General features: G+C 38.2%; 1 protein-coding gene across 3 annotated transcripts in view; it reads right to left on the reverse strand.

Moving 5' to 3' along the window:
- rnf121 (ring finger protein 121) overlaps nt 1-17,674 on the reverse strand; it is a 124,047-nt gene that overhangs the window by 37,662 nt on the left and 68,711 nt on the right. For 2 of the 3 annotated variants that reach the window (XM_081391374.1, XM_081391373.1), the window contains 2 exons: nt 10,470-10,624; nt 4,638-4,745 (listed from right to left, as the gene is read on the reverse strand). In XM_081391374.1, the coding sequence (XP_081247500.1) occupies nt 4,638-4,745; nt 10,470-10,624 (263 nt within the window). The remainder of the gene's footprint in view (nt 1-4,637; nt 4,746-10,469; nt 10,625-17,674) is intronic. The other variant, XM_081391375.1, reaches the window with a different exon arrangement.

Raw genomic sequence — 17,674 nt, forward strand, 5'->3', positions numbered from 1 at the left:
AATATTATAATATTTAGACCCGTGTTTACTGTTACTGTGTTTGTGGATATCTGCTCAAACGTAACCATAATGTTTCATATTTTGGTGCGCGATTGCGTTTGAAAAGCAAAATGCACCAAACGGCTTCATGTTTTTACTATTATCTCATTTCATATCATCATAACGAATGGAAACATTTGAAGTAACATGATAATCAATATATTTTTCTCTAGCGTAGTTGTTACTGAAATCTTTTGGAAGATTTATAGGCTGCTATAGGTTATTGTTATTATTATTTTATGCAGCACTGCGCATAGCCTATGCCTACAAGGCACAACAAACCTGGTGTTCATTATATTATATATTGTTAGAAACATTTGTGTGTGTGTGTGTGTGTGTGTGTGTGTGTGTGTGTGTGTGTGTGTGTGTGTGTGTGTGTGTGTGTGTGTGTGTGTGTGTATTCTGTGAATTTTAAAAAGCAATTTTAACCAGAAAAATCTAAAATTTATTCCCAAAATCGTGCAGGCCTTTCTCTTGATATCAGTATGTTAACTTTTTTCTTTCTTTCAGGGACCAGATGCCACTGAGTCCTGCTGACTTCAACATTCACATGCGTCTCTGTACATGAACATGGTAAAGTGAAAATCAAACACCTTGGAAATGAAAGGTATGTACAATGTTTTTAGGAATGGCACAAAGGTCTCTGTCTTTGGATCATTGTTTTCAATAAGTGCTTTTTTGTCATTTGTTTTGTATCTTTGGATTATGTTGTGTTGTAAATTTGGAAACCTAAAGGAGGATCCATCACTAATGTTGATCCATCCTTGCCAAACGAACTAAATGAGTTTTATTGTCGTTTTGAAATTGGAAATGTTGAACCTGTTGTTTTTCCGGCTTGTAATGAGCAGAGTTTTACCATCATTCAGGAGGATGTCCAGAGGATCTTGTCCAGGATGAAGGTTAGGAAGGCACCTGGTCCGGATTGTATTCCTCCTTGTGTCCTTAAACTGTGCTCCGAGCAACTTGCTCCTGTTCTGACTGATCTTTTTAACATGTCACTTGGGAAGTGCACTGTTCCAGTTAGCTTTAAAAGATCAATTATAATTCCAGTGCCCAAGAAGACACCTGTGACGTGTTTGAATGACTATCGGCCAGTGGCCCTCACATCTGTCCTGATGAAAACCTTTGAGCGGTTGGTGTTGGACTTTGTCAGAGATCAAATCCCTGTGTCTGTGGACCCACTACAATTTGCATATAGGAAAAACAGAAGTGTTGAGCCGCTGCTGACAGGATCTCACGCATCTCATTCTCTACTCTTTACTTCCATTTAAGATTGTATTTAACTCATTTGACTGTTCTTGTGAAGATACTCGACAAAACTGACATTTTGGCATAAATATGTGTGTTATTATCGTTCAAGCGCGAAAGAGAACTCAATGGCGCGCTGTCAACTGCAATACTGGCGCGCGTCTTTCTGTGTGTGTGTGTGTGTGTGTGTGTGTGTGTGTGTGTGTGTGTGTGTGTGTGTGTGTGTGTGTGTGTGTGTGTTTGTTTCAGGAGGACATTCACTGACAGCGCGTTCTCTTATCTTCTCGCGCATTGATAGTTTAAAACATTTGCGTGAAGGAGAGCATGATCATATAACCCAAAGGATGACAGAAAGAACGGACGCTGCGATAAATATTTTAACACGTTAAAGCTGGACAAAAATTAATCGCATGCGTTTACGTTGACAGCACTAACGTTAGGCTACTTGTCATACATTGCTGACAGAAAATGCTGCGGTTTAAAGTGGACTTGTTTTCATGGTAGGCCTACACAGAATGTTTTTGTTTTTTGTAAGCTACACAGAATATTTAATTAAATATTAAATTAAATATTTAGCCAAGTCTGAAGTTACCAAGCAGCAGTGTATGTTAACGTTAGCTCAGTGATCAACAGGTGTAGACAGAAAATATGATTATCCTGACCTGAGCTAATTTACTGAATCAACCAACTTACATCTCCTTTCTTTCTTTTCATCCATGATGACATTAAAGTCACCTGTTGTTGTTTCTGGCGTTTCATCGCTGTCTGTGCCGCAACCGCTACTTGCTCATTAGAACATTCAGTGACCTATTTTACACAGGCTCGGTCCTGCTCCTCCGTGGCCATGACGGCGTGTGGTTAAACATCATAACAAACAAATTTGAGTGGGGGTGGGGGGGACAACGGGATTTTGGAAAGTGTCCCCATAGGAAATTACGCCCGTGGGTAGGACATCATCCCCAAGCTTCATGACCTAGCGCTCCTTTCACCGAAAACGCTAACGTGACGAATAAATCTCAATCACACGGTGTTGCCAGGCCCCGCCCTGCTCTGCTTCTGATAGGCTTGTAACGTTAGTAAGAGCTGCGTTCCTTTCATATGATTGGTAGGTGAAATCAATTGACTCGAAAATATTAAACCGCATGCAAGTTCCACTTTTTTTTTTTTTTTTTTTTTCTCACGGCCACACGCCGGAGATCCGTCACGGTGCCGGAATACTTTAAGCCCTGGTTTTCATGTGTAAATTCCGTGATTCCATCCACGTTTTCCGCATCACGGAAATCATAGGGCCCTACATATCTTAGTTCTGTAAAACCAATGTTCCTTATGTATCGAGAAGAAATAAAGCAACCTTGGCGTACATTTTTAGGCCTTCTCACTCAAGGTCTCTCCAGCTCTGGAAAGCTTCCCCTATATTAAAGGAGAACTCCGGTCAATTTTAACATTGAGCTCATTTTTTTGTAAATTTGGAATTAGTTCACGTTTAGTTACCTATGATCACGCTAGGGGTGTCAAAATTTATCGTTTCTACGATGCATCGCGATGCAGACGAGGACGATTCGTTATCAGTTCAGTAATAGACCATAACCGATTATGTACTGGCGCTTTTCTGACGTCATTTGTCGTGTACGTGCTTTGTCGTGGTAGCTTACAATGGCAGAGGGAGGTGAGACGCGAGTGCGAGTAATTAAAAATGCTCCAACTACTTTTAAAGCCTACATCTGGGCACATTTTGGCTTTTATGAACAACCTGGTAAGCACAACCTGCAGAAGACGCGCTGTGTGCGCTCATGTCACGCACAAATAGAATATGCAGGAGGCAATACCACTAACTTGATAAACCACATTAGCCATTTTCAGCCCGAGCTGTTAATGCCTGGCAGAGTCTGACTGCTTAAGAGTAAGCGGATGAGCTCCAACGTCTCCCGAATCCGTAGCCAAAAATAAATCATCCACCCTGACCCGCCCCAATAACTTTCTCTGATTTAAGTATCCGCACCCGATGGTCAAATTACAATTATTCTGTGTTGTTATGCGTGATTATAAATGGATGATCGTCACCTTCAACAGCGGATACAGCGACGGTTGATGCGCGCATCTTTAATGGTAACATAATACACTGATTAATGAGCGCTGCTTTTAAATGAACATTTCTTTAAAACAAAATTTATTTGACAGATTTTCCTTTTCTTAAAGGCATAAACAAGCTTTACTCCCTTGAAACTTAAAACTGGAATGTCACTGTTTGAACAGGCGAGCACACATACGCGCGCACACAATACTTTGGAAAAAAAATTTTTAATTGAGGATGCGGTGCATCGCGATGCATTGTGATATCGAATTGAACTGAATCGATGACATAATCGTAATCAAACCGAACCGTGAGACCAGTGTCGGTTCACACCCCTAGATCACGCGCGTGAACTCGACAATCGACTACTGTGGACTTCGACCGAAAACAGGAAGTAAATACAGGTATGTGCGCTGGCTGAATTAACATCACTTTTATTAATATCTTTCACATCTACTGCAGTCAGATTCACCGTGTTCACTCTGCAGGAATCACTCACATGGCTGGGCGCTTGTAATGACACATCAAGGATGTTAAGAGCCTAAAAGCAGGTTTAAAACTTGCCCCATTTAAGTCAAAAGGGTGCAAATTTTAAAAAGAGGATAACACGGTGTAGGCAACACCGATTTTTGTCGTTGATCTCTGTACTGACAGCACTCCAAATTTACAAAAAAATGAGCTCAATGTTAAAATTGACCGGAGTTCTCCTTTAACGCGGGTCCTACCTCATGCCTGATCGTAACCCTTCTTTTTAAAGTTATATTCCCCTGGCCTTTTCCTCTTTTGTATTTTCTCTGCCATCTCTTTCTATAGTCGATCTGTTTATTTCTGTTTTGTGCACTGAGCTCTCTCTCCTGAGTGTCTCATCATGAGTGTATACGCCCCTTACTGCTGATTGGCTAACAAGTGTGTTTTGGTGATCAGTCTAATCCACGTTTCAACAGCATTTTTCAAAAATCGCTTACTGCACCTTTAAGTATTATTTATTTTATAATATTTTTTCTTTATTATTGTAGCACATACACATCAGCACCCATTCATATCCACACATCTTCCACCAGAAGAAAACATCAATACAAAATATGGAATTTTTATTTCTGCTTTCTTTCCCCTTAATTAATCTGACCATGGATTGCATGTTCACTAAATGCTATATGACATCTAACATTGTGAAAACATGAAAATTACCTGTAGTTAGAGATTGATGTTTTTAAAAACACAATGTTATAGTCAGCTACCACAATGATTCAGTGTTAAAACATGAAGCTTAATAACTTACCTAAATATAAGATTGATGCCAAAGAGGGTGAACATAACTACAGTATAGCCCACAATGCCTGTGGTGTAGCTGATCTTATACAAAAGGAGGAACCATTTATAAACAAGCCTGTGTGGAGAGAAAGAGACAACAGAGTAAACTCACCAAGATGTGAATCTCACCAAGAAATGTCTGGGTCCTACTTCAACCCAAAAATCAAAAGATAAAATAAATGCAAAAAAATGCCCACAAGATTTAATTTATTGTCATTTACCTCATATCATTCCAAACCTGTATGATTTTGGTATAGTCTTCCTAGGGCTGGGTATCGTTCAAAATCTTTCGATCCGGTGCCATTTTCGATACCTCAGTTTCGATACCGGTTCCTAATGATACTTTTTTCGATACCAATTTTATGAAATCCATTTTAACAAGATTACATAACACATTACCTCAGAAAATTTTGGTTTTATTTTTTCAGTTTGACTCCTGCTCCTTAGCCAGTGCACAAAGGAACAAAAAAAAGCACAAAGGAACAAAAAATGTTTTATAAAGAGCTCATGCTCACCAAAGCTGATTTTTTTTTATAAAAATACAGTAACACTTGTAATATTGTGAAATAGTATTAAAATTTAAAATCTTATTTGAATATATTTCAAAATGTAGTTTATTCCTGTGATGTCAAAGCTGAATTTTCAAAATCATTACTTCAGTGTCACATGATCCTTCAGAAATATGAAAATAGTTTGCTGCTTAATATTTTGGAAACTATGATAACATTTTTTCATGATTCTTTGATGAATAAACATGTCAAAAGAACAGCATTTATTTAAAAACGAAATATTTTGTAACATTACACGGTTTAATGTCACTTTTGATAACTTTAATGCATCCTTACTGAAAAAAAAAAAATCTGACTAACCAACACATTTTTGAACGGCTGTGTACACTCAGTAGGTCATTATTGCAATATAAACACTGTCAGAGTGATCAACAAGGTATCTCTTCATTTACCAGTCGAAGACGGAGCCACTTTCTGCTATTATGTTTACTCCGTGGCCGTGGTCAAGGTCTTCATCATATTTGTCGTGGTACCGGTCTTTGCAGCAATTATTTTACCGCAAATAGGCTACTGCATCGCGCGCTGTTGGCATCGAGCCTGGAGAAATGTAGCCACACTTTTGATCGACTTTTCCACATCTTTAAGGTATTATGTGTGTGTGTGCTCGCGTCTCATGAATATGTGCGCGGAGAGTTTGTGTGTGTGTGCTCGCGTCTCATTGAGTATGTGCGCGAGTTTTGTGTGTGTGCTCGCGTCTCAAGTATGCGCGTGGAGTTTGTGTGTGCGCGAGTTTGTGTGTATTTGTTTGAGCACTGACATTGTCTCACCCCCAGTCTCCAGACCTAAACCCAATAGAGAATCTTTGGAGGAAGCACAATCTTGTGCTTTGTGCTTCCTCCAAAGATTCTCTATTGGGTTTATGTCTGGAGACTGGGGGTGAGACAACGTCAGTGCTCAAACAAATACACACAAACTCGCGCACACACAAACTCTCCAAGCACATTTTTATTTTTTTTTGCTACTTAATTAAAATGAGTACTACATTTTGTCCTAACTTAATTTCATTCTGTTCAATCCACTTAAATATATTTAATATGAAAGTTTAATTTAACCATTTGCATTGGAATTACATGAATGATTTTTTGTTGCATTAACTGCAACTGGGTGGCCGATTTTTAGTTAACAAACATGCTTTGCATATTGTTGGATCAGGAGAGTAAATGTTGAAATTAAGTGTTGTTTTATGTGAAGGGATCACATAAATCACTTTTGAGTGAAGGGAAATACATGTTACTGTTTAATGTTCAGTTATGTTTGACATTTAAAAGAGTTTTAGTTATGTTGAATTTCTATTGGATACCATTGTGCTGAAGTATAGAATGTATAAATATAGCCTAGCTTTGCTAATGCCAGTGCAGTAAAAAAATTTCTACTTGTGCTATGCTAGTTACAGACAGGCTTTTAATTGTACAACATAACTAAACGTCAAATACAAACAAGTCTTTTCCATTTAGTCAAAATCCCAGACTTGAATATATAGTAATTTACTCAATATGTTTGAATTGAAATAACTAGAAACATTGATAAAAGAAAAAGTTCACCAAAAAATGAAAATTATTCCATAATTTACTCACCCTTAAACCATCCTAGGTGTATATGACTTTTTCTTTCAGCCAAACACAACCGGATTTATATTAAATAATATCCTGGCTTTGTAATGGCATTGAATAAAGCCTTTTTGAAGCTCCAAAAAGCACACCCATCCATCCATTATATAAGTAATCCATTCAACTCCAGTGGGTTAATAAATGCATTCTGAAGTGAAGCAATGGGATTTTGTAAGAAAAATATCCATATTTAAAACAAACTATAATCACTGGCTTCCGGCAAATCCTGCTTCCAATGAGCCTAAACGTAAAAACAAACTGTAACATTAGATATTAAGTTTATGTAATAATACCTTCCTTTTTGCTTTTCGTAAGCTGTTTTCAAAGCAATTTTATGTTGTTTTTGTTCTGTTTTCATAATTGACACAAAAACACGATATGCTCTTGTGGCGACATTATGTGATAACTTGTGAACGTGACGCCCGATTGCCTAGAACACATTGTGGTCTGAAGTGCGACATTTAGTTTGTGATATTCCCATGTCCAACCTGGTCTGGAAGCATAAGTTTAGGTGAGAACAAAATTGATGAACACGGAAGTGCAGAGGATAGAGCAAAAAAAAAAAAAAACCCAGCCACAAATTAGAAATCTAAACCGAGAAGGTTTAAAGAAAAATGTCGGAAGATTTCGATATAAGAGGAGCTACATGATACGTCGGGTCAGAGGTCACCCTTCTGCCGGAACTCAAACAAAAACCCATTACTTGGCTTCAGAAGGCATTAATTAACCCACTGGAGTTGTATGGATTACTTTTATGATGGATAGATGCATTTTTTGGAGCCTCAAAAACTCTATTCAATGCCATTACAAAGTTGGGAAGGATATTATTTAATATAACTACGATTGTGTTCAGCTGAAAGAAGTTCAACTAAAAATATATGTTTAAAATGAAGATAAACTGTGCAACCACTTGCTGTAAAAAATATTTTTAGTAAGTCCAAGAGCAAATTTTTTTTCAGTGTCCTGTAGTCTCTTTAGACAAGTAGAGTGTGGCGCTAACAAAGGCAAGGTGACAGGTTCAATTCCCAGAGAATGCATGAATTGGAAAAGAAAAGAAATTATAATTTTAATGTAACTTAAGTCACTTTGGATAAACCTGCCAAATGTGTAAATGTAAATTTTCTTTACTGACGGGGGCTTGAGGGGATGTTAAGTAAATAACTATTACAAATGTTTTGTTCTGCACACAAATCATGAAAAAAAGAAAAGAAAAAGAATATAGAGCATGCATCACCTGGAAAACTTTAATGATACATTTATGGTGATTTGCATTCGTTTTGAAGTTTATTATAACTGTTTAGAAAAAGAATATTGACAGCATGCCTCAAGATTTTCTCTTTTTTTTTTTTTTTAACAAAGCGGCTATAGTGTCATACAGGTTTGGAACAGCCTGGGGTTGAGTACAGGACATTGAGGAAACATGCCAAATTTTTAATTCCCAATGCCGGTGGTGCTAAAAGAAAGCCTCTAAACTTTTGAACCATGCTGACATTGGGGTAAAATGTGACCTGGACATGTTTTCACAAGATTCAGATCAAACAGGTGACATCACACAGAGACAGATTTAAAAAATAAGCAGCAACATAGTCGAAAATAGTATGGTACTGGCATTTCAGTAGAACAGTGAACTTTGATCCCTGTGTAGGTGTTATTTTTGTTATTTAGGAGTAACCAATACTTCCAAATGATCTTAAAACCTGGGGTGTGCAATATGTATTCGTATATATGTTTACGATAATACTGTAATTATTGTTTTAATGATGTGCAAGCTGATATTATTAAGTATGTCACTCTTTTTGGAAAAACCAAATAACAACATGCTTTAAGAGTGCACGCATTTACTGTATGCTGTAGCCTATTTTAATGCTGGTAGAATATCCCCGAAATGCAAGATATAGAAGGTAATTTTTCCACCAGGTTTGTTTCTTGAAAAGTTGGGTGAGAGGAACGTGGACACTTGAGCTCATCACCTGAGTCCTTAAGGTCCATTGCTGGTTGAGGGCAGAGCACTGCTCAATCCAGGGAACGTCTGCTGGCGAGCATCTCCCAACAGTGAGTTTTTGAGGCAATGACCTCCTTATATAGCGGGAAGGCCCATCTTCAGTTCATGTGCTTGAACATCATTGGCCAGTGCTACGCCCTGGTGTTATTCAATAAAGCTTCTGCATAGCATCGGCTACTGACACAATGTCAAGTGAATTGAACATGAAAGGGAACTCAATTTCCGTCACTTCTTGAAACTAACCACTGCTCAGAAGGTGAAGAATATAATAAAAGGGTAATTGCTAGGGATGCACCGATTGGGAAATTCTGGGCCGATACCGATACCGATGTTTAACATAACAACTTGGCCGATGGCCGATGCCGATGCCGATGTTTTTTCTTTTTGTTATTTATTCCTTCTTTTGTGCCACTGAAACATACAAGTCTTTCGGCTCTTGATCACACTATCCTAGAATGAGCACAAATTCAATCAGACCAAGCAATTTATGAAACAAAAAAAACCTTTAATGTCACTTTCTGGTTGACAGTTATAACCTTATTTATAAGTTCTTTTTCAGTTGTTATGAGGAGCAATATGAGAGAGAAATTTGGTAATCATTGTCTGACCCAACAAAAAAAACATTATAATATTCATTTTATTTTTCGTGTTCGCATTTATGAGGGAAAAAACACGGGTGAATGTTCATATTAAATTTTAAACGCGCACGCGCTCTTCTGCGAGAGAGAGAGAGAGCCCCGACCGCGCGCGCGCTCTCACTCACTATTCAGAGCGGTCAAGCTTCCCCGTACTTTTTGACAAGCGTCCTTGACAGGGAGGCCAGAGCTTCTTTGCAGCTCAAGTCGGCGGCGGTGTGTACAGTTAACGCTCTGTTGATCTGCTCTGTTGATCTGTTGACGGCGCTGAGGGAAAAGCTCCCGCCACTGGAAGAAGCGGTCGCCGCCCATTTGTGTCCTCCTGCGCACCCATCAAAGCCGTGCAGAACGTCTTCAGCACTCGCGGATCGTGCATACTCCGCCGCTTCTTCTGCTACACACCATGGTCGTTCTTTTCTCGAGAAAAGGAGTTTTCTCATAGAAAAATAAATAAATAAATGCGTCATTGTACCCAGCACTTCTGAAAATGCACTTCCGAATGCGTCTCTGTCCCCAGCATATCAAACCAAACTGACGCCCATGTGACATCGGCGAATGTCATTTTTATTTCCCGATGGCCGATGGCAGTTAACGAGGCAAATATCGGCCGTTACCGATGTTCAGCCGATGCATCGGTGCATCCCTAGTAATTGCAGTTGTTAAGGATAGGTTTAGAAGTAGGTTCAGGGTTAGCACCTAGTTTACCCAGTTATTGTAATTACTGTAATAAGCACATGGGGAACAGGACTGTAAAATAAAGTGCTACCAGCTTCAGCAGTCCATAATAGGCCTAAACCAGCCAAAGTACTAACACAAAAACACTCAGCAAAATATTGTCTAATTATTGTTATTGTCAAAATCCCAGAAAATACTGAGATATCTCACCCCTACTTCAAACACGGTTTATACACGTACCTAACAGAAAGTCACACACAGCTAAACAGAGTCAAAGTCCCATGGCACGATGATAAAGCTATTTTTGGTTACCTTGGAGTGGTGCAGTCCAGTGGTTTGCGGGTAGCACGAAAAGTGATGAAGGCTGTGACAATAGAGAAGATGAACCATGTCACCAGAAACCTCCACCAGTGCAGCTTAGTGGTGAAGTACAGAGGAACCACCCACATTTGGAAGAGGGTTACCAACTTTAGGGGGGAGAAAAAAAAAATTAGATGTTAGCTTCCAAAACCCATCTAGAAATATCAGTGGTCATGTTTCACCTCCAACCCCAATTTTCTTTATTTTTAGCTATTTAAATGTCATCACCACTGACACAAAAGTAGCCATTATTGGGTTAGGGTGAAGTCTTAATTTAAAAGCTGAGTTAAAAATCTCAAAACCTGAAAACCAAAATTGTCTTAGTTTAAAGCATGACCACATATGATGCATTGCACATGTCACATGTTTCATCTAGATTTGACAATTTAAAATCCAAATCTAGATGAAACATGTGTACCCAAATATAAAACTTGTACCCAAATCTAGATGAAACGTGTACCCAAATCTAAAAAATGTACCCAAATCTAGATGAAACATGTGACATGTGCAATGCATCATATGTGGTCACATATGATGCACTGCACATCACGTTTCATCTAGATTTGGGTACAATTTAGCCAACTTGGTTTTACTACAATGAATACGGTAGAGAACTTTCATCTGAATCAGACTGAGTCTTGCACAAGATGAAGTTTACTCTGTGAACAGCTTTATTCCAGGTGTGTTCGGATATGTCGATTCTTCAAGGGGTGATAGAATGCAAAACCAAGTTTAACTTGGCATAGTTGAATAACACCAGCTCGGTGGGTAAAATGGCCATACACAGAATCTCAAAATCTTGAATGTTTTCGACTACCTCTGGAAGTGGTCGAAAGTGGACAAGCTCAAAGCATTAGACGTAGTTTACACCAGAATTTAGCGTTGTCCACTTGTTATTCGTTCGACCAAAACGCATCTCAATACAAGGTGTAAACGGGGCCTTAGTGTCCTTCAAACGTTTGAATTTCTTCATTGTTCTTTTTCGTAGTGAAGAGAGAGAAGTTGGAACAAAATTAGACCGTATTGAACATGGTAAGGGTACTGATTGCAGTACATTTCCCGTAACAAAAGACGTTTTTCTATGAAGTATAGAATTGCAGCTCTTGCAGGATTTTGATGTGTACATGCTGAATTGCAATTTTTCACTCTGTTTAATGCTCAGTAAGCTAATAGTGGCAAGTAGTTATTTGTCAGGTAACTTGCAACACTTGTTGCACTTTTGTGATGTTCCCTGGTAGGCATAGAGCAACACATTGCGTTGATTTTTATTTTAGTTTGTTGTTTTTGAGCTGACGCTGCGTTGAGAGCACTGACACTATTGTTTGACTCAGTGGTTTGTTAGTGAGAATATAGTCTCAGCCTCAGACGTCACGCCCACGGAACGTTGGCTAAACGTCTGATGCATATGGTACACTTAACTGGAAACACTTCAGGAATGTCGAAGTCGTCATCTGATTGGTTGAATTTTATCGGATTTCCAGGGGGCGCGAGTGTCGCGTTTATTTTCGGTCCGCCGGGAAACAAAGCGCAGACGTTTACATGAGTGACAATGAGCATTTATCAAGATCAGCTAAAAGATGTGGTAATGCAGACGGCATTATTGTTATACGTGCACGAACAGATCAATGACTTACTGCTTGTTTTCTTCTCCTTCTTTGATTTTCTATGCTGACTGACTTGTTGCTAGCCGGTCTGTTGTTGTGGGGACATTTCCACGCCCCGAAACGTGACGCTGAACGAAACGAACTGTAATTGGTTGTTTGACATGTCGGTCAAACGGCCTTATGGGCGGGCTTGGCCAAAGAAAGCTGCTATGAATTCCAGACCTTCAGCCGTCAGTCTGAAGGTCTGGCTACGCGAGACTAGTGAGAATACAACTGATGGTATTTGAGTGCTTAAAATTACTCTACTTTTGGAATAGAAGGCACAAAGAATGGGGTTGAGTTGTTTTAGGGGAGGTGAGAGTTAGGTTGAACAATCACAAGGTTCTTCTATAAAATGGCTACTGACTTAGACTTAAGTTATCAAGCATCCTAGTAAAAAAAAAAAAAAAGTTTAACCCTCATGTTCTGTTACATGGTCAATTTGACCTGTTCAGATTTTTGAGCTGTCGAAAATGTGTCAAAACAAAACAGTTTTTAAAAAAGTGTTTAAAAAGATTTTCATAAATTATATGTTCAGATATAAGTCTTTTGTAATGATTCAGAAATGTAATGAAGTGTTGATATTAAAAGTGTACTGTTTGTACCTGATTTTTTGGTGTTTTTCATAGTGTGGTTTTTGGAAAATTGTATTGAATCCAATTAGGGTCAATTTGATCCGCACCATGATTTAACTGAAACAATTTTACCACTACCGAAGATGCTGCCATCCTTACCAATGAATATGTACTCACTTATAAACATGAAGTCAGCAAAAAATAGATAAAAGTTCACTGATTGTATTAATATTTCAATAATTTAAATTACTACTGGAGCAGCCAGTTTGCTACATTTCAAATGATTATTAAACCGCAAGCACAAACTATGCAAAAGCTACAGCCCTTTCGGTGCACTCAGTGTCTGAATTCACTCAATCATTTTCATTCACTCCTTCAAGAGGACTATATTAGTGAAGTAATGTAGGGAATAGTGAATGAGGGTAAATGGGGCAATTTCAAACACAGCTCAGGAGTCTTATCATACTCTGGATACTTAATCATGAATAACATTATAGGTATTTATATAGGTAACATTATATGTCCTGGATCAAAGAATTTCTTCTGTTTTCTTAGTATTTACAATGAGAATGAGATGATGGACCTCACACCATTAAATGGTGTAAATGGTGTAAACGATGGTCCTCACGAAAAAAACTGCTGTTTTCAGCTACATAAGGTATATTTAACAGTAGCATTCAAGAAAGAAATTAAATGAAAAAAATACATGGGCGTCGGAAGCAAAAAAAATGTGGCTGGGTCTTCCTCCAGAATTTTTTACTGGAGTAGATTATGGGTGTTTCCGAAGCCAAGTAACTTATCTAAAATCTCAATGCAATAATGAGTGAAGTGAATGAGTGAAGTGAATGAGTGAGAGTAAAAATGAAAAGAGCGCAAATCCGTCTATGCGTGCATCTCACAGAAATCAGAGCTTGGCAAGAGTAATATCAACTCAAATAGGCTACTACAACATATAAATGTTCTTCGATGTGATATTGTATATTACTGTATGTATATTTAAATGATTTAAGCCTTGTACAATATGATATCTGAATTAACGGAATAAGCACAGCACAATCAGCTGCGAGCCTCTGCGTGTGTCTGTCTCTCAGCAACCAAACCAGCACTAATAATCTATAATCAACTAAGATTCATCAAATACATTATTTCAGCAAGACAATGCCAAGATTAATTCTGCACGTTACAACAGTGTGGCTTCATAGTAAAAGAGTTCAGGTACTAGACTGGCCTGCCTGCAGTCCAGACCTGTCTCCTATTGAAAATGTGTGGTGCATTATGAAGCAAAAAATACAACAGAGACCGTTGAGTACTTAAGGTCATTTATCAATAAGAAAGACACTTAATTAGTGTCAGTTTCAAAACACTTACTGGGTGTTGTTAGAAGAAAAGGTGATGTATCACACTGAATGTATTTTTACAAAAAACAATGAAGTTTATCACTTTGAACATTGAAAAAAAAAAAAAAATCCCCTAGGAGAAACTATCCCGCCTTCTAAGTAAAAGAGTCAATCACTGATTGGTAAATTCATTGCGCCACTGCATCGATCTGTTAGAAGCTCCGGTTGCCATAAGAACCCGAGACTCGCGCTTGGGACAGCACATGCGCATTGGCTCATCTAGCCTGAGAAGTAAGGGTTTGGTAGGACTCTGAGCCAAGTGGAATGGATTTGAGCAGCAGCGTGGAAATCAACGCTGTAGCTAAAACGCGGAATGGAGTTTAATTTATTAGGGCATTCCTCAAGTGGAATGGATTTGACTGACGGCGCTCTGAAAAGTTAACAGACATATTACTCTAGAATTAGAGATGTTAAGTGAGTGTGTCCAATTTCATTGGTCTTAAAAAAAGTGAGTGGGTTTTGTCCCACCCATATAAATCCGAATTAAGTTTGTTTCTTCTTTTGAAAATAAGTGTTATTTTGAAGAATGTGGGTAACCAAACAGTTTCTAATCCCCAGTGACTTCCATAGTATATTTTTTCCTACTATGGAAGTAAAAGGGGACAGCAACATTCTTCAAAATATCTTTTGTGTTCAGCACAAGAAAGACATGAATATAGGTTTGGAACAACATTAGAGTGAATAAATAATGACATTTTACATTTTTGGGTGAACTATCCCCTTTAAAGATCCCCTTTAACTATCCCCTATTAGGCTACTGTCACTTTAAGACCGGCACACATCTAATATACACGCATATGACACGCACCCAATTTTCTCTCAAATGTTTGCTTTCACTTCAGACATAACCAACTGTGTTTATGTAATCCTGGTGTGTATTTGACAGTATTAGTGCAATAAGACTCAAAAGAAAACTTAGTCCAGTAACCAGGCGCTGTTTGACAGGCTTTAAGTGCCTGAGCGCTTTGGGTGTATGTGCTCAGAAAAGCACATGTTAGAACAGCGCATCAGCACACAAATTAAATGTTTAACCGGAAATGCTTTAAAGGGGTCATATAATGCCATTTTTGTACAAGCTAATATGATTCTTTAGGGTCTAAATTAAAAGTTTGTAATATACTTTAATTAAAAATTCTCATTAGTATTGTAAGAAAACACTAATTTTACCTGGTCAAAAACAGCTCTGTTTTCAGCACGCCGTTTCAGTGCATGTGTCTTTAAATGATAATGAGCTTTGCTCACCCCGCCCCTCTGTTCTGTGGGTACACCGTATTAGACATTCTCTGACCGTATCTAACACAATAACCACGTGTTATTCGTTATAAACGTGGGATTATGAATTATATTGAGAACGTCGTACATAGAAAACATGCCATAATGTACCCTGAGTGTAAACCTTAGACGCATTCATCGTGAAGCCTGCAGCAAGGTTTGCAAATTTCGCAAAGATTAATATAAATACTAATATAAAGGTTAATAAAACATTACACTCACATCTTCTGGAGGTTCAGCAGGAACACGTTGGTACCGATCCGTTTTTTCTCGTTTGTGAAGCTGTCTGGTGTGAAATGATTCGCGCAAACATGAAAGCACAGACGATCGTGGGGAATCCCCGTGAGGGAATCCCCGCGTCAATCCTTTGGGCATATCGCTTCAAAAACAAAACTCAGCCACTGCTTCTTCAACGGCTCGGATTTAGGAACATCCAAATGACTGCTGTGTTCCTTATTACATCTAAGAACAGAACACCACAATCGCTTAGACGCCATTCTACTCCAGCATATCAACAATGGCGGACTGCTATGACGACGGCTGTCACAGCTTGCTCAGGGCGGGTCTTGTGTTGAAACACGGCTGTCAATCACAATAGCGGGAGGGGCGTACGATCTTATGACGTCACAATATCGAACGGCTTGATTTCAGAGATGGTCAAACATATAAGGAGATTAAAACAAAACCACTGGATGGATTTTTATCATGATAGGATGGTTGTGTACAGGCACTGCCAACAGACATTTCAGTGCAATCAACTTGTAAAAGTGCATGTACCATTATATGACCCCTTTAAAGCACATAATAACAAATAATAAACTTTTGTGAATTGCAGTGTCCTGTGAGTTAACATGTGACGTGAATGTACGTCACATTGAACAGTATGTTGGGACGGAGGCGCCAAGGGTCTCATTTATAAAACTGTCACATTACATATAGAAATAACTTAGTAGCCTATCCTTGCCTTGTTTCTGAATAAATCAAATAATGTAAAATACATTTCATATCAAGTTTTTCCTCAATCTTTTCCACTGGCCTAATTGATTTATATTTTTAATGGAAACAGATAGGCCTTGTTGTGCATTATTTGTACGAAAATATGTTCTCAGACAATCTGCTGGTATCATGATAAGCAATTCTCTCTGCAGTTAAAACACAACATGCCACAGGAAAGTGTTCAAAAGCATCACATCCACTACAAATATTTGTATTGTTTTTTGGTATTGAACTGAATATAAATTATATTGAATATAAAAACAAAATGTAACTTTTCAGTAATGATTTCATGTAACCTAATTTAAGTGTTTAACTCCATTAATGAGAATGGCATATTTAATCTAAATGTTTATATCAGAAGTAAAACAGTTTAAATCATTCTTTTATTTATTTAAACTGTTATTGTGAACATGCATTGTATTTATGATTAGGACTCATAATGATGATTTACGGTTTTCCTTCATCTGCCGTTAGATAAATATGCGTCAGTTTCACTAAACAACCCAACGCGCTCGCTGGCGCAGACATTTAAAAATGGATGGATGTTTGCTTAATGTGATAGGCTTGGTGAGTGAAATTATATTTCCATTATCTTTATTTATATGTATAATTTTCTTAAAACGTTCTTTCTAAAAGTGACCAAAAAGACATTTAACTCCAGCTCACCATCGGTGTTGCCTGCTCCGTCTCCAAAACGTTTGTACGCATGGGTCAGAGTTTGCGTGCATGTGCGCAAATTTTCCCATCAAGTTTGTTTTTATATATCACAACTTACGCGTCGGAAGTGGCATACGCCTCTTTCAGGGCCTGTTTTGTGCGTAAGCAACGGTTATAAATGAGGCCCCAGAACTGCAACTGATAGAACGCACTGTAGCACGATATTTCTTCAAAAAGTATATCACACACCCCAAAAAAAAAAAAAAAAAAATATATATATATAGAGTGAGGAAAATAAGTATTTGAACACCCTGCTATTTTGCAAGTTCTCCCACTTAGAAATCATGGAGGGGTCTGAAATTGTTATCGTAGGTACATGTCCACTGTGAGAGACATAATCTAAAAAAAAAAAAATCCAGAAATCACAATGTATGATTTTTTAACTATTTATTTGTATGTTACAGCTGCAAATAAGTATTTGAACACCTGAGAAAATCAATGTTGATATTTGGTACAATAGCCTTTGATTGCAATTACAGAGGTCAAACGTTTCCTGTAGTTTTTCACCAGGTTTACACACACTGCAGGAGGGATTTTGGCCCAATACTCCACACAGA

This window comes from Scardinius erythrophthalmus (assembly GCF_964197995.2).
Source record: "Scardinius erythrophthalmus genome assembly, chromosome: 17".
Taxonomy (NCBI): Eukaryota; Metazoa; Chordata; class Actinopteri; order Cypriniformes; family Leuciscidae; genus Scardinius; species Scardinius erythrophthalmus.